At 47.0% G+C, this 15267-nt stretch overlaps 2 protein-coding genes across 3 annotated transcripts in view; both read left to right on the top strand.

The window, feature by feature from the left end:
* Positions 1-998: 998 nt before the first annotated feature.
* LOC119396183 (toll-like receptor Tollo) lies at positions 999-14925 on the top strand. 2 transcript variants are annotated; one of them, XM_049416984.1, is made up of 3 exons: positions 999-1121; positions 8161-8264; positions 10943-14925. In XM_049416984.1, exon 3 carries the CDS (start codon positions 11000-11002, stop codon positions 14537-14539), a length of 3540 nt encoding a protein of 1179 aa, XP_049272941.1. In that variant the 5' UTR covers positions 999-1121; positions 8161-8264; positions 10943-10999; the 3' UTR covers positions 14540-14925. The 2 variants fall into 2 exon arrangements, with proteins under 2 accessions (XP_049272941.1, XP_037519205.1); XM_037663277.2 differs by having other exon boundaries at positions 1010-1117; positions 8156-8264.
* LOC119396182 (uncharacterized) overlaps positions 3760-15267 on the top strand; it is a 98831-nt gene continuing 87323 nt past the window's right edge. The window contains exon 1 of the mRNA XM_037663276.2: positions 3760-3771. The gene's annotated coding sequence lies outside the window, so the exon portion shown is untranslated. The remainder of the gene's footprint in view (positions 3772-15267) is intronic.

Below are 15267 nucleotides of genomic sequence, written 5' to 3'. Positions count from 1 at the left end.
GGATCGACTGCTGCACGGCATTGCTGAGATAATTTAATACACAATTAAAGTGTGGCCAGTTTCACGGGGTTATGCAATGAACTAGAGATGAAATAGGTGCATTGGATGCCAGTGCAAATTAAAGAGAGCAGATAAGCGCTCGACGACGTGATAAAATCTCAGAACTAAAAATAATTTAGCTGCACTGGAGCCCAGTGCAGAATAAAGCAGCTCGATAAAAAAAAAAAAAAAGTACAGTCCACAAACATTCCGCACTTTGATATTCTTTCATCTGCAAAGTGCCAAGAACTTGTTACGAGAGCTGAGAAATCCATTGTCTCGTGTTTTATTTTGTTACACCTTGATTTGCACATATAATAACACACGTGCGCGGCTTAAACGTTCCCGCTCCTTGTGCTACTTCCGCACCGCATGCAATTTGCATCAATTACCACGTTTCTCTTTTCTTTTTTTCTTTTTTTTTTTTCAGCGGAGAGGGCAGGCTAGCTATACGTCTACTGCGGAGCGATTCGATCGGCGAGCGGTTATATATACACTCGCCCCGAGTCCCGCGAGTGCCTATTTCCGTAAATGAGAACAAGCGCGGTCCGAGACTGGAAAACCGCCCGCGTTCACGACGCGCGGTTTCTAGTACTGCGAAGCTGGTCCGAGTGAAACAACGTGGCTTATGCATTCCAACCCCCCTGACCGACCCCCTGGCCCTCACCGCAGCCTCTCCCAAATCCCATCATGAGGTCACCAAGGTGAGAGGGCGGATGTAGTCCAGTTCCGGGGCGCCGATGGTCAAATGCAAACCCCGCAGGCGCTATATCACATAGCTACAGATAATTGAACCAACGTCCACCCTACGACCAAGCTCGGCGAAGTTTTGGATTGCCGCGGACGAACGTGCGTATATTGGGCGCTGCATGCCATAGCGCGCGCCGCGGCGGCATAGCGGACCGCGGCGTCTGTGCGGAATGCGCGGCTGCGCATGCGCCGTAGATCGGCTTGCGCGCGGGTCATTCCCCGCCGGCGGCGGCGTTGGAGTGTTTATTGTCGGGTGGGACTGTGTTGGAGTCGGCCGTTGTGTACACTAAAGCGTGCGGCGATAGCGGATACACACCGGAGCCAAATGGTGAGTACAAACTCGGAGCCCCAACTCGGCTCGCATGAAGCCAGCGCTACGCGGCCGCGCTGCAGGCCAGTGTTGATTCCGCTTCTTCGGCGACCTCGTCACAATGGCGGCGTTTCTTGTTCGGGACTAGGCGTGCGGACCAGAGGAGAAGCGAGCGCTCGGCCACGGCGTGCGCGCTTTCGACGTCCGGTTTCCTCGTAGTTTTGAAGTATGTTAGCGTCTTTCACGGTGCAAGAAGTGGTGGTTGTTGCGTGTTGTGCGATGGGAGCGGATCGAGGAAGTCATGCGAGGTCCCCACTTGAACTTTTGACTGGTGAGGCGTTGGTCTCGAGTGTGCCTTGGCTTCTCAAGGAACTCCTCTCGTACCTTTCGTACCGAACTGAGGCGTGAGTAAGTGTCTCTCCACTCTACTTCCCGGATAACGGCCGATCGCTACTGCGGTAAAATTTTGGGTAGCGAAAGTCGGGGAATTGGAAACCACGGTAGTAACGGTCCCAGATAAGATCGGCATTTGCACGCGCTGCACGTAACTGCGCGGAACGTGTAATCGCGGAATCAAACAGGATTGTTGCACTTTACTGTTGCGGTTAGCGTCTATCGCTACAGAAAGTGTAAGAACGGCGCGCGTGATAGCGTTAAAATGTCGCGAAACGTTGATCGGTGGTTTTTGTTTCGTCGTGGTGCTGTTCGCAGGTGATCGCGAGTCGGGAACAAAGATTGAGCGAATCCCGAAAGCGTGACGAAAGCTTGTGGAGGAGGTGCCTGACAAAGACAGCTGACTGCGCTCCTAGTTGGCGTGCTTGAAGCTCGCGCTCGCACGGCTTCGCCTACAACGCGGTCGTTGGCATTCTAACGCGGGTCCCTCAATTAGGCTAATATGATGGGCCACAAAAACGTGGTTGCGTTTTCTCCACGCCCTCGCCAAGTGCGCCGCGCGCGCGGAGTGGTTAAACATGCGGTCTTTTCACGCGGCAGCTTGCGAGTGCGTGTTCGCTCGGCGCCAAGTAGTGTCCGCTATGATCAATGTGCCTACGTGTGCTGTTGAGTTTGCGATTTCACTCGGACACGTTAGGCAAAGGGCTGTATCATTCTTACGGTGGCGGGTCCCTCGCGTGCCGCTGCCCCTAGTTAGCTGCAGTAGTTAAGTCATACTTACAATTACAATGCTGGCGTGGTCTGTTGCTACAAAGACGCTTTGGCAAACAAATCACGTGCTACTGTCGGTATTGCGTGGCGACCCACATTCACGCAGGTTGCTTACTTAAGCAATCAATATATGCGACAAGGAACCGGAACTACGTGGCGTTGGGGTTGCGAGAACAATGCAATGCATCTCAAAGTGCGATCGGGAGTCGTGATCCGCGTTTGTATCAGATGTTTACTTACGTAAATAGGTCTTATCCTTTTCTCACAAAAGAATATCTTGCGTGAAGTTTACATTTCTCATAGAAATTCAAGGGAAAAAAAGACAGTTCGGTATGTGCGGTATCGATAAAGCTGCTCGCTTGTATGGACATCATTTTCTTGCACGGGTTACACCAATTTCGAAGTTTTCTTACGAAAGCATCTGCGCTGACGTGGTTTACTAAAAGCCAACAGAGGATGTGGCGGGCAGGTATCGCGTGACCGTGACCATCCCTTCGTGAAATTTATTTAATTTTCACTTTAATAAAATTTTTCTTCTCTCCTCCTCCATGAGTTAAAGCACGAGGACATTGATTTAGCAGGCTAGATCGCTGGAAAAAGGCGTCGTATTAAGTGTTTCAATGAGCACTACGCGGCAGCTGCAGTACTTGGCGTATCAGACTTTTATTTTGAATTCTGTTTATTTTTTTAAAATCTCAACTTCAAAGTGTGCATGACATTGCGCACCTGGTCTTGTGCAGAGTAAGCAAGCATCTAGATATGAGCCTAATCAAGATCTTAGATATGGGGTTCTTCACAATCAGTCTTCACAATCAATAATTATAGTTACAACATCCGAAATGATCTGCATTGTGTTAATTTCTGGAAATTGTTTACTATATTTTGTCTTAGTTGCAGGGGCCCACTAATTTTTCAGTTTTGTCAACTGTTCTAACTATTTGCTGTTTGTACGTATCCCTGTGCAGAAATGTGTGGTGGTTTTACAAGGTGATGTCACTTCTCAAACTTTGTTTTAAATGTTCACTTTGTGAAGCCAACCCTATGGCTTCAATAGTAGGCGTTAGCGACTGTGGGTGTTTATTGGTTTCCATCGATTTTGGCATTCCCACTAAAGCAATTTGAGCACATTATCAATGAAGGAGTATAAAGTGCAATGATTCAAGACTTTGCAAGGGTTGACGCTTGGGCAAGTTGGTGTGGATTCATTTCAAAATGTTAACAGCGCAAGAACAAAAGGAAGGGACGAGACAACAAAGGTAAAGAGCGCTTTTTTTTTTTTTTCAGCGCTCTTTACCTTTGTTGTCTCGTCCCTTCCTTTTGTTCTTGCACTGTTAACATTTTGAAATGATTCAAGACTTACTTTGTAGCTGGAGGGAAAAAAACTGATGTTTAAAATTTAACAGCTACAAGAGAGTTTGGAACTCCTTCGGGAGGTACGTAGCACAGAAATACTTTGCGCCTGTTAGGAATTGTTTTAAAAAATGGATGGCAGCGCCTGCTCGGCTCCTGTTAGCTTGTTATCAATAATGATGAACTATATATATAGTATACATTGTGTTCTGAAAGAGCCGAGGGCTGAACTGGGCTAGCTTCTAAAGCTTTAAAGGAAAAACAATGGCCCATATACAAGAAAAATACGTCGATATTCATGACAAGACGTTTAAAAAAAAAAAACTCCTTTTGCGAAAGCCTCCATTAAACATCCTTAGCGGAAGGTCGACCGTGTGATGCCAAGAGCTTCTCTCTTGGGACAAAGAAGAAAGAGTTGAAGTACATGGGTGCTCGCGGGACAGGGGCAATCCCTTAGGGGACCTACTCGGACGAACTTCTTCGCGACTACACTTTCTTCTCTTCATACATAGAGTGGCCTCGGAAAGCCCACATGCATTCCCCAGCCTTTGCATGGCCTTTGAGATCAGCAGCATTGCAAAGCACTAGTGGTCTTAGAGGCCTCCAACACTTTTGGAGATGATTGCCCGACGCAAGGCTGTTTCGGTGCAGCATGTGCCATTTCAGTCACTTTCTTTTATGCCTCTATTTTTTTTGCTCTTGGCATAGCGAAAACTAAAAAAGGCAATGCTGGCATGAGGAGGCAGTGAGATGTTCAGTGTAGTCTATGTCATGCTTCCTGTAGATGCTTTCAAACAAAACAGCATTGCTTGAAGAATTAATACCGTCCATGGTGATGAAGCGCTTTATTAAAGCTTGGTCATGCTGGCATGCACTTGCCTAACTTGCCATCCAAAATGACCAATGACTGGAGTAGAGTGTGATGGTGGTATAAGTTGCACTCGTTTCCAAAGCCATCTTTCTGTTTTTTTTTTAGTTTCCTATTTTTTGTGGAGTGTTTCCAAGTTAGCACAATAAAGTTAATTTCTTCTCCTCTTCGTAGTTAGCACTACAAGGCAATTTCGCCAACGATTACAAGTTGTACTCGGTCATTGTTGACTTAGCCAGCAGCCATGGCTCAACGGTTGCACACCAAAGCAAAGGCACAACGTTGCTAACATCGCTGTCAAAATTGCTTTCAACGTGCTTAACCCGCGTGTGTTTCTGTGAGGAGAACTAAAGAAAATTTTAATTTCATTTCATTTAATCTTGGGTATTCTAAAAAAATGTGTGCTATGGAACATTTTGCATGGTTACAGTTTTGAAATATTGCACTCAAACCAAAGCACAGTAATGCCTGGTAGAGCCCTTACGGCTTTATTCCGGTGCTAGGGAAGTGTCATAAAATGTAGGCACAACTCCATTGCCATGATGCTTTGTTATGAAGTTTTGTAATGATGGGGTTCAAAGGATTTCATGGTTACTCATAGGACAGCTGCTGGATGCCGGAGCTAAGCAGAAAATAGTGGCAGTGACTTGCAGCACTGCAGGCTGTTGAGGCAGGATTATTTAATAGCTGATGGTTAGTTGGGGTGATATTAATATCATACCTTGTTAAATGTGTATGCAGGCATGTTGTGACGTTGATTATCCGCATGACTGCTTCAGCTCCACCTGCATGAGTTGCTGGATTCCGTAGGAGACAGACAGACAGACAGTGAACTTTATTTGATCCTGAGGAGCTTTCGCGGGAACCCCTATCGGGGACCTGCGGAGGCCGCTGGCCGCGTCCAAGTCGGGGCTGGGACACCGTGATGTTCCGCCCTTTCTTGAGCCCTCTGGATTTGCCTGGATTTGTGCCGTAGGAGAAAAAAAAAATTTTTTTTTTTTTCAAGCTTTAGTAAATTAGGTGCCACGTTACAAGAGTGTGTGAATTCTAATACTCATGAGAAAACTTGTGCTTTCTTCAAAGAATATGAGCCAAATGTCAAAATAAATAATCTCACCATGTAGATGTCTTTAGGCATATGGGTATGGCTGCATTTTCAAGTAACGATTTCAAGTGTGAAGAGAGACATTCACGATTCACATTCTGCAAGGAGATTGCGACTGCAATTTTCACGTATTGCAAGGATCTATAGCGGGAAAGACTTCGATAAGGCCATTTGTGTGAAAAGAAAAATTTAAAACAACCCCGATTTTGAAAGTTCTGTTGTGTTTGAATCCATTACTCAAAAAAGGGAAGCAGGTTATCGCTATTTTGTGCATTGTTACTGTTTCCCTGACCACGCCACATGTGTGAATTCGCAGAAAAGTTCAGCACCATGCGCACTGAAAAATTGTGCAAAAATGGGGTCAACAACACATTTTCGGCATCTGTGATGCTACAAAAGTCAAACATCATGGTTTAATAGGGGGCTGGACGGGAGAGAGCGAAAACAGCCTGATGCGGCAACTGCGTCTGTGTGCTGGATACTGTAAATTTATTTTATTTCATGGACCCTTTATTTCAGAACACGGAGCTATTTGTCAAACTGGTAAAACAGCGTCCCTCTGCATAGTGCATTTTTTTTTTAGATGACAGCTGCCGTGAAGGAAATATGGCGGCAAAAATTTGGTGCAGCTTACTGGTTAGCTAACATGAATTGCGGGTTCTCTACTTAATCTTGCCAATACTGTGCTGTAGTTGGCAAATTTGGGTGTTTATTTTTTATTCTTTTGTGTGTATACTCTGCTATGAGCAGCTGGCATGGCTTAGCGCCTATGGCGTCTCATTGTTAAGCGGGAGGTCACAATTTGATTCCCAGCCATGACGACTTCATTACGAATGAAGCAAACTGCAAGAATGCCTGTGTACTTAGATTTAGGTGCTAGTGAAAGAATACCAGGTGGTCAAAATCATGCTAAGCTCCTCCACAGCAAGCCTCGTGATACCGTGTTTATTACATAAAATTTCAGTATTTACACTCTGGTGTATTCTCACGTGTCTGTGACCACGATATTCCATATTTGAATCCTTGGGTAATAGAATCAGTCATTTTATTTATTATTTATTTATTCAATACTGTGGGCCTCTTCAGGCCTATACAGGAGAGGGCATACAAAATAAAGTGGACTTCATATTAGGAAAATAAAAAGGGAAAATCCGCAGTACAAGGTAACCATAACAACGATAACAGCAAAGAAAGAAAAAGTAATAGATGAACCATGCATATAAGTATTTCAAGGGTGTAAAAAAAAACAACTAGCATACATGTTCAAGAGAAATAAGAATATAGCAATAACAAGGTTATTTATGCCCTAGGAACAAGATAACATGAAATACATACATGTGAGAACTGTTGAATGCGTGTAACAATGTGCAAGTACATGCGCAATACAGTGTTTTTGCCTTTATTCGCGCACCGATACTTCATGCACCAGTAGTTATAATAATAATACAATAGTAATAGTTATGATAATAATAATCATGCACAAACGATAAATTTTTCATGGTCCGGGCTGCTCCAAAATCTGAATTATTTTCTTCATGCTGCTTCATGCTGCGCTCATCTGTCCCTTTCGTTCCTTCTTTGTATCCCGTCTGCTGCGTAGTTTGCTAGAAAATGAAACCTTACCAACTCGCCCAGCTTTCAACACTTGTTCAAAGTGAAATGTTTTCTACTTTAGTAAACTACTGCTTTTAAATGACGTTGGGCTGACAACCCCCGACGTAAACATTCCTGTAGGTTTGTCCGAGCAGGCATAGTAGAAGATTTTTTTTTCTGAGCTCATTTTTCATTTTCTTTTTCAGCCATGTTTCGTTGGTTTGCGCCTTCTTCAGTAACATTTGTCACTCGAGTAGCAACATCCGCTGAAGGTCGGTGTCCTGTTGTGTTGGTGTGCCTTGTATGTGACTCAGAGACCACCTGTAGATAAGTCTCGGTGCAAGTGCTTGACAAGTGCCCCGAGCACTTGCAATTTTGAGCTCTTGTGCCGCTGATAAATCTCGTCGAAGATGACATTGCGGAGCGCTCCTGCAGTAGCACGTGGTGTTATCAGTTTCACCCTTCTGCATTGGGCAAACATGTTAGCTCTCTGCGGCGAGCCAAGGTGCGCAAGAGCCCCACGCTGTGAGAAAACAGCCGCACCTTACTTTTCACCTTTGCTCCATGAAGTACTGTTGAAACGCCCAAGTGTTCCAAACGGTTTTTACTCTCTGTCGCGTTATTCTGTGGTCTGGTGCACAATTCAGGCATCGTACGTTAGTATGGGATACGAGTGCTACACGAAGCGTTTCTGTGTCGTAGCACTTAGAGCTCAAAACATGGTTTGAACCATCGCTTCAGTTGTGCTGAAGTGGTTGTTGTCGTGCTGTCATCTTGATGTCGTTAATGCCATCTTCCTTTGCGCCGTGCCAGTTGTTGCGAAGTTTCAGTTCAGGAAGTTTATACAGGATTTACACAGATTCACGTGCAGTTGTGAGCTTTGGACGTAGTCAAGGCAGGTTACTAAGGTTGCTGCGATCAAGTTCGAAGTTGCAGCATTCATAATTACATTAATTCTGTATATTTTTTTGCGCAGGGAAGCTGACTCAGCAGTGTTGCATGGGGCCCAGTGATTGACGTGACGCCCTCCTGGTCTGTGATGTAGCCGCATAAACCTGTGGTATCATCATTTGAGAGGGCAGATGGTAAGGAGATTTACTCTATTGACAGTGGAATATGCTAGCTTGCGTTTCATATGTGCACTGCTTTTGCAGTAACATTTTGCACAGTCAAGGTTGTGTAATATAAGAGTTCATATTCCAGTGGACCCTTCATCCTTTGATTTGACTCATACAGACAAGCTACAAGGTCAGGAAAGTAATTGTGTTGAATGGACACCCAAGGGTAACAGTAAATCTGTTTAGAGTGATAAATTATTATATCAGAACTCTATTGTTGTTAATTCTGCCATCACGGGTTAATTATTAAAAGGGAATATCAATGCAAATGTTATTTTGCAGCAAAACTTCAGCACCTGAGTGTCAGTGCGAAGTCATGTATTTCACCGACATTGGCCCAATGGAATTTTTTGGAACTTGCTATGTTAAGTCACTTTATAATTCATATTGCAGTTCATTTTTACCACTAAGGAATCATGTAGGCCCTAGAAAACGCCAGCATAAGCTGTTGTGGAAACCTGCAGGCAGTGACGCCAGGCTGTATTTTCTTTTTGGCACATTTTCTCGCTTGCCAAGCATCTTGCAGCAACAGCGGTGCTTTCGTTATTGTGAAAATGCAATTTAGTATGACCAGAAAAATTGTATTACTCTTTAATGTCTCCGTATTTATTACGGCGCCATAAAATGAATAATATGACACGGCACCCTGCTTTCAATCTCTCCTATTTTGCTCATCAGGCCTGACAGTAGGTCAGAATGCTGTCACTATATCTGCTTATCAAGCTGCGGAATCAACTTGAAGCAGTGACGCCAGGCTGCCTTCTTATAATAAAACATTGCCAGGCTGTCATGCATTGGTGTCACCCATTGAAAGCATGAAAACTACCAAGAAATCTGCCATTTAGAAATTCTTGGCACGGTCGAGGCTTTCAGTGCATCTGAACTGCTCGGGCTTTGGCTTTTATGGTTATACAAAAACTGCTAATTGCTTCATGTTATATCCGTCTTGCTATGGCTCTGGAGTCTTGCTTCAGGACTGTTAACATTGTCAGGTTTGTGTGCTTGCTCGCAGGAAAGGTGAGAATTTTAAGATTATGCCAAACACTCATTCTGTGGCCATGTTCTGGACTGACGCAGTCCCCCTATAATTAGATATCTTAATAATATTCCAATTAATCCAGTGAAATGTGAAAATTGTGTGTAAAAGGAAAAAACTAAACAAAAAGAACACATGACACTCTGGACTTTAAAAAAAAAAACGAATTTCCAGGCCCTCAGTTATGATAGTGACTCTACCATGACTCCATTCCCAGGGTATTATGTAAAAAAGCTGAAAGGGTGTTCGGCACTCCTTGAATGATCTGCTCTTTAACCCATATATGCCCAGTGTCCTACATATAGGATGCTTCTTTGATGCACTCTAACATCGCTATTTCTTTAGCTGATGACTAGCGCCACCTACAGCACATCAAGCAGGCCTCATTCTCAATGTCTGCAAGCTTAAACATTGCTTGCTTTTCATGCTAGTCACGTGCCGACCGCTTTCTCCAGGCAACACGTGCTTTGTGTGAAAGACATCGTGGAGAGGAAGAAGTGCACGTGAAATGCCGACCGCTTTCTCCGTGCAAACGCGTGCTTTGTATGAAATACGTCACGGAGAGGAAGAAGTGCAATGTCGATGTGCACGTGAAATGTTTCAAGGCTTACCACACCCGCACATAGCACCCATAATGCCCACTGTCCTATATGTATAGGACGACTTGAAAAACAGTGTTGCCTGGCAGTAAATAAAGAACTTGTGCTTTCTTTTGAGGGTAGAAGTACACTTTTTGTGAAAAAAAATATTTGTTTTGTCAATTTTTCTGAGTTTGGGCATATATGGGTTAAACTGAGGTTCCTAAAGATAGTAATTTGAACTTCTCTATGATTAAGCAACTAGAAGTTGAAAAGTCATTTTCAGCAGCTTGTGGAAGTACTGTGCTGCCATTGCGTTAACATTGGAGCCATGCTGTGCCATGAAACGTTCCTCGTGATTAGCAGTGCACTAGCCAATCATTCTAGTTCCACACTCATCATTTCGGGAACACAAAGTGGCAGAACTACTGGGAACATTTAATGCGAATGACTGAATTGTTTTCTGCTGTTTCACATTGTGGTATGACATTACCTCTCTGGTAAGGGAGCTCTTGGAATACTGTATCAGGCATATTCTGTTGGAAGAAAGTGTCGGGCTCTTAATTTTATTGTGGTTGCACTCCATAGTCCAGCCTGTCCTTTTATGTATATTGCACTGTGTCTACTGGAATTTGTGTTCAGCATATATCCTAGGCTGCAACTTTGGAGTGACACAGTTTCCTTCACAATTCCTTTTTGTGCTTAGTCAGTGGTCAGGAGGAATAAGCTGGGAACAGTGGGTAATAAGAGTGAACTTTGTAGTGTGGCTGTTACTCCCACTTCATTCTGAGGCACTTCACTTGTGTGGTATTCTACAATGCATTGTCACAGTAGTTTCTACCTTCTTGCATCTTTGTGATGCACTGTATAATAAGGTGTAGCTTCTCATTCTACAGTATCATGAACAATTCTGTAGCGCTTGAAACGCTCCTCTGGCAGTGGCCAATTATTGCACTGACCTAGCACCAGTAAAAGGAAATAAAACGTATGAAAGCAAGGCAGTAATATTGATGATGTATGATATATTGCAGCATTCGCAGGAGCAGGATGACCGGTAGCAGTGAAGACCCCATGGGTCGGCCGTGACGATGGTGTGGAGTGTGCTGCTCCTAGGCGTGCTTGTGGGCCAGGCCTGGGCGGCGCACTATGTGTCGGCCGACGACTGTGACTGGCGCACGGGCCCGGCTTCCCCCGAAGTGGCCCTGCGGTGTCGTTTGCAAGCTCTTCGCACTGGCCCCGACAGCACAAACTTCAGCCTCATCCAGCCTGACCACACAACTAGCCTCACAGTGTTGTGCAGTGCCCTGTTCACCGAGAGCCACCTTGGCAATGCAACATTCAGCAGCTTGCGTTCCCTGCGGGCCCTGCACCTGGAACAGTGCAAGATATCCGAGGTGCCCGAGAGAGCGTTTGCGGGACTGACTGAGTTGCGAAACTTAACTGTGCGGACTTACAATGGGGACTGGGGGGCGCTGTCCTTGGCGCTGGCGCCGCGGGCCTTGGAGGGCCTCAGTCTTCTACAGCGGCTGGACCTTGGTCACAACAACATGGTCGCACTGCCACCAACGGGCCTGTGCAGTCTACGGCAGCTACGCTCGCTCAACCTGACGCACAATGCTCTCGAGACAGTGGCTGGACTGGGCTGCCTCGGTGCCCTTTCAGAGCTGGACATGTCGCACAACCGGTTGCGTCAACTGGACGACGGAGTCCTGGCCGCCCTAGGAAGTCTACGTTCCCTTCGGCTGCGCCACAACCGGCTGGACCGGCTGGCTCCCGCTGCCCTGGCAGGCTTGGCCCAATTGCAGCTTCTGGACCTTTCACACAACCAGCTGAGCGGTGGGCTGCCCCCAGGACTGCTTGGTGGCACAGATCTGCGAGAGCTCTATCTACAGAACAACACACTCAGCCTTTTATCACCACGTACGTTCTCTGGCCTTGAGCAGCTTGTCATCTTGAATTTGAGCCGAAATCATCTGTCCAGCGATGGCATCACGCATGACACATTTGCAGACCTCATCCGCCTCGTCATTTTGGACCTCAGCCGCAACCAGCTGCGGCAAGTGAACGGAAGCACATTCCAGTCCCAGTACAGCCTGCAGATTTTGCATCTGGAGCATAACTTGATTGAGAATGTTGATGACAATGCTTTCTCTTCACTGTATAACCTTCACACACTTATGTTGAGTGACAACAGGTTGAGCCATCTTAGTGTTTTCACGCTCAACGGCCTCTATGTGCTTATCAACCTGGCTCTGGACCACAATCGGCTGGAGAATATCCATTTAGATGGTTTTCGTAACTGCAGCAGCTTGCAAGACTTGCAGCTATCGTCCAACAGCTTGTCAAACATTCCGGATGCACTTCAGTACTTGCATTACCTCATCAGCCTTGACCTGTCAGACAACCGTATAGCAAGTGTATCTAATGCCACCCTGTCAGGAATGCCAAACCTACACATTTTACGTTTGGCTGGGAACCGCATAGGCAACATGACCAAAGGCACCTTTCAGTCACTGCATTCACTTCGAAGACTTGACTTATCCAACAACCAGATAGCTAGCCTGGAACATGGCATCTTTGATGATGCCTCAGCCCTGAATGTGATTTTACTAAATGACAATCTCCTTGAAGACATCAATGGGCTTTTTATGAACTTGGCACACTTGCGCTTACTCAATGTCTCATGCAATAGTATTGCATGGTTTGACTATGCTCTTGTGCCTCGGCAGCTGAAGCACTTGGACATTCACCAGAATTATATTGAGGCTCTAGGCAACTACTACGAGTTGGAGGACAAGATGCATCTGAAGATACTTGATGCGTCCAGCAATCACATTCGTGAAATCAATGCGGGTTCTTTTCCAAATCAAATTGAAATGATCAACCTTAGCAACAACCGCATCAGCATTATTCATCCCTTTACATTCATGATAAAACACAACTTGACCAAGGTAAACCTTACCCAGAATCGTCTACAGAACCTCGACATCAATGCATTCCGCCTAAAACCCACCAAGTCGGCCCTGCCAGAGTTTTGGATAGCCGAAAACATTTACTTTTGTGACTGCAGCATGGAATGGCTGCAGAGAATCAACAGCCTGGATGGTCAGTATCCTCAAGTAATGGACCTAGCCAAAGTTGTTTGCCAGATGCCATTTGGCCGGCGCCGACCTCGCTTGTTACTCACCGAAGCCAATTCGTCCGACTTTCTCTGCAAGTACAAAAGCCACTGTTTTGCATTGTGCCACTGCTGCGAGTTTGATGCCTGTGACTGTGAGATGGTCTGTCCCGAGAACTGCACCTGCTACTCAGACCAGACATGGAACAGCAACATTGTAGATTGCAGTTTCACTGCCCACAGCACCATTCCTGCACGCATTCCTATGGATGTGACTGAACTGTACTTAGATGGAAACGATATGACCCACCTCTCAAGTCACAGCTTCATCGGCCGCAAGAACCTGAAGGCCCTGTACCTCAACAACAGCAACATCCAGAGCCTCCACAACCGCACCTTCAATGGCCTTGTGGGTCTGCAGGTGTTACACCTTGACCACAACAAGATCACTGTGTTGCTGGGGCATGAGTTTGAGAACTTGACTAGCCTTCGTGAGCTGCACCTTTCGCACAACCGACTCTCGAGCCTCAGCAACCGGACATTTGCGGCGCTGCGGTCACTCGAGGTGTTACGTCTAGACAACAATTACCTGCTTGAGTTCCCAGTGTGGCAGCTGCGGGCCAACGCGGTGCTGCGCCACGTGCAGTTGGGCCACAATCCGTGGTCTTGTGGATGCGCCTTCCTGAGCCGCTTCCAGGCGTGGGCACGTGGCAGCCCTCTGCGGGATGCGGCCTCGGTGCGTTGCGGTCGTCGGGGCCCCTTCCTGCTCGAGTTTGACGCCTCGTCGTGTGGAGGGGCCAATGGCACGGGCTGGGCTGAGGCACCGGCGGCTGGCGCTCAGGAGCCGCACCAGCTGCCACCGGGCCTGGTGCCACTACTGATTGCGGCGCCCTCTGCTCTGGTCCTGGTCCTACTGGGTGCCGTCCTCGCAGCGTGCTACAGGCGCCAGCTGAAGCTGTGGCTGCACAGTCGCTGCGGCTTGCGTCTCTTCGACCGTGCCTCCGAGTCACCAGAGCGCCTGTTTGATGCCTTCGTCGCTTACTGCCCCAAGGATGAGCCGTTCGTGTCCCAGGTCCTGGCTGCTGAGCTGGAAACGTGCAGCGGCGGTGGAAAGCGGCGCCCACTGCGCCTGTGCCTGCGTCACCGCGATCTGGCCGTGCCGGGCTGTGTCGCGGAGGCAGCTGTCGTCGAGGCGGTGCAGTGCAGCCACCGAACAGTTGTGGTCGTCTCGGAACAGTTCCTGCGTAGCGAGTGGTGCCGCTTTGAGCTGAAGGCGGCGCAGGCGAGCAGCGTGCGCAGGCTCATTGCCGTGTTGTTGGACGACGCCGGACAGGACCAGTGGGATGTCGAGGCGCGCCAGTGCCTTCGCTCTGCGCTCATCCTGCGTTGGGGTGAACGTAGGTTCTGGCAGAAGCTGCGCTATGCGCTGCCAGACCCACAGAAGGGTCCTCCCCAGCGTGGCGGCCCCCCCGAGCCAGTGGCGCGTGCCAGTGCCGTCAAGCTGGTCTGAACAGTCGCGGTGTAGTCTACTTTTTGCCTTAGGGTCGATTTCTACGTTCCTAAAGTCTCCAAACCACTGTTTCAGTGCCGCGGCCTTTTTGGGGACGGGAGGGGCAACGTGTGTGTGTGGCAGAGCCACCGAGACGCGCACCAAAGTGGCCTAAGACCGATTGTACATAGAGCCGCTGCGGATCTACTTTTGTACAGATGCCTTTTGTTTTTGTCTTGTTTTTCGTCAGTAGCAGGTCCCCGCGTGGACTGACATCATTATGCTGTAGTGATGTAGAGTACAAAGTAGTTGCCTTCTGTCTATAGGAGGTATGCTTTGGTGGGTCACCGGACGTCCTGCTAGCATTGAGTCTGTGATATATTAATAAAAGACATGTCGCCAGTGTAGACGATCACGAATCTGTCGTTTCACGCTCGATTACAGCATAATCGATGCCATGGAGAAAGACTGCCCTGCCCACCTTGAGCCTGGTAAGTAAGGAATGCCCCGTTGCAAGGTGCAAATTGTGGCACTGACCTCAACTGAAAGAAAGATATTTCTGGACTGTTGCTTTTTGTGGATTGTGCACTTGTTCGTGAATAATTGTACACCCTGTACGGCCAGATAGTTGTGCAAATGTGAAAAACAAAAATGAAAGCTAGCTATTTGGGGTATGTTCAGGGCTGCCTATGAATACAATTCTTTGTAATGTGAAGTGCTAATGGACAAGGACAGAGCGATAAAACAGT

The sequence above is a fragment of the Rhipicephalus sanguineus genome, chromosome 6 (assembly GCF_013339695.2).
Source record: "Rhipicephalus sanguineus isolate Rsan-2018 chromosome 6, BIME_Rsan_1.4, whole genome shotgun sequence".
In the NCBI taxonomy this organism is placed as follows: Eukaryota; Metazoa; Arthropoda; class Arachnida; order Ixodida; family Ixodidae; genus Rhipicephalus; species Rhipicephalus sanguineus.
This window is presented reverse-complemented; position numbering and strand designations above follow the sequence as displayed.

Coding starts and splice junctions, on each gene's coding strand:
- LOC119396183 (XM_049416984.1), top strand. CDS start 11,000: ATGGTGTGGAGTGTGCTGCTCCTAGGCGTGCTTGTGGGCCAGGCCTGG.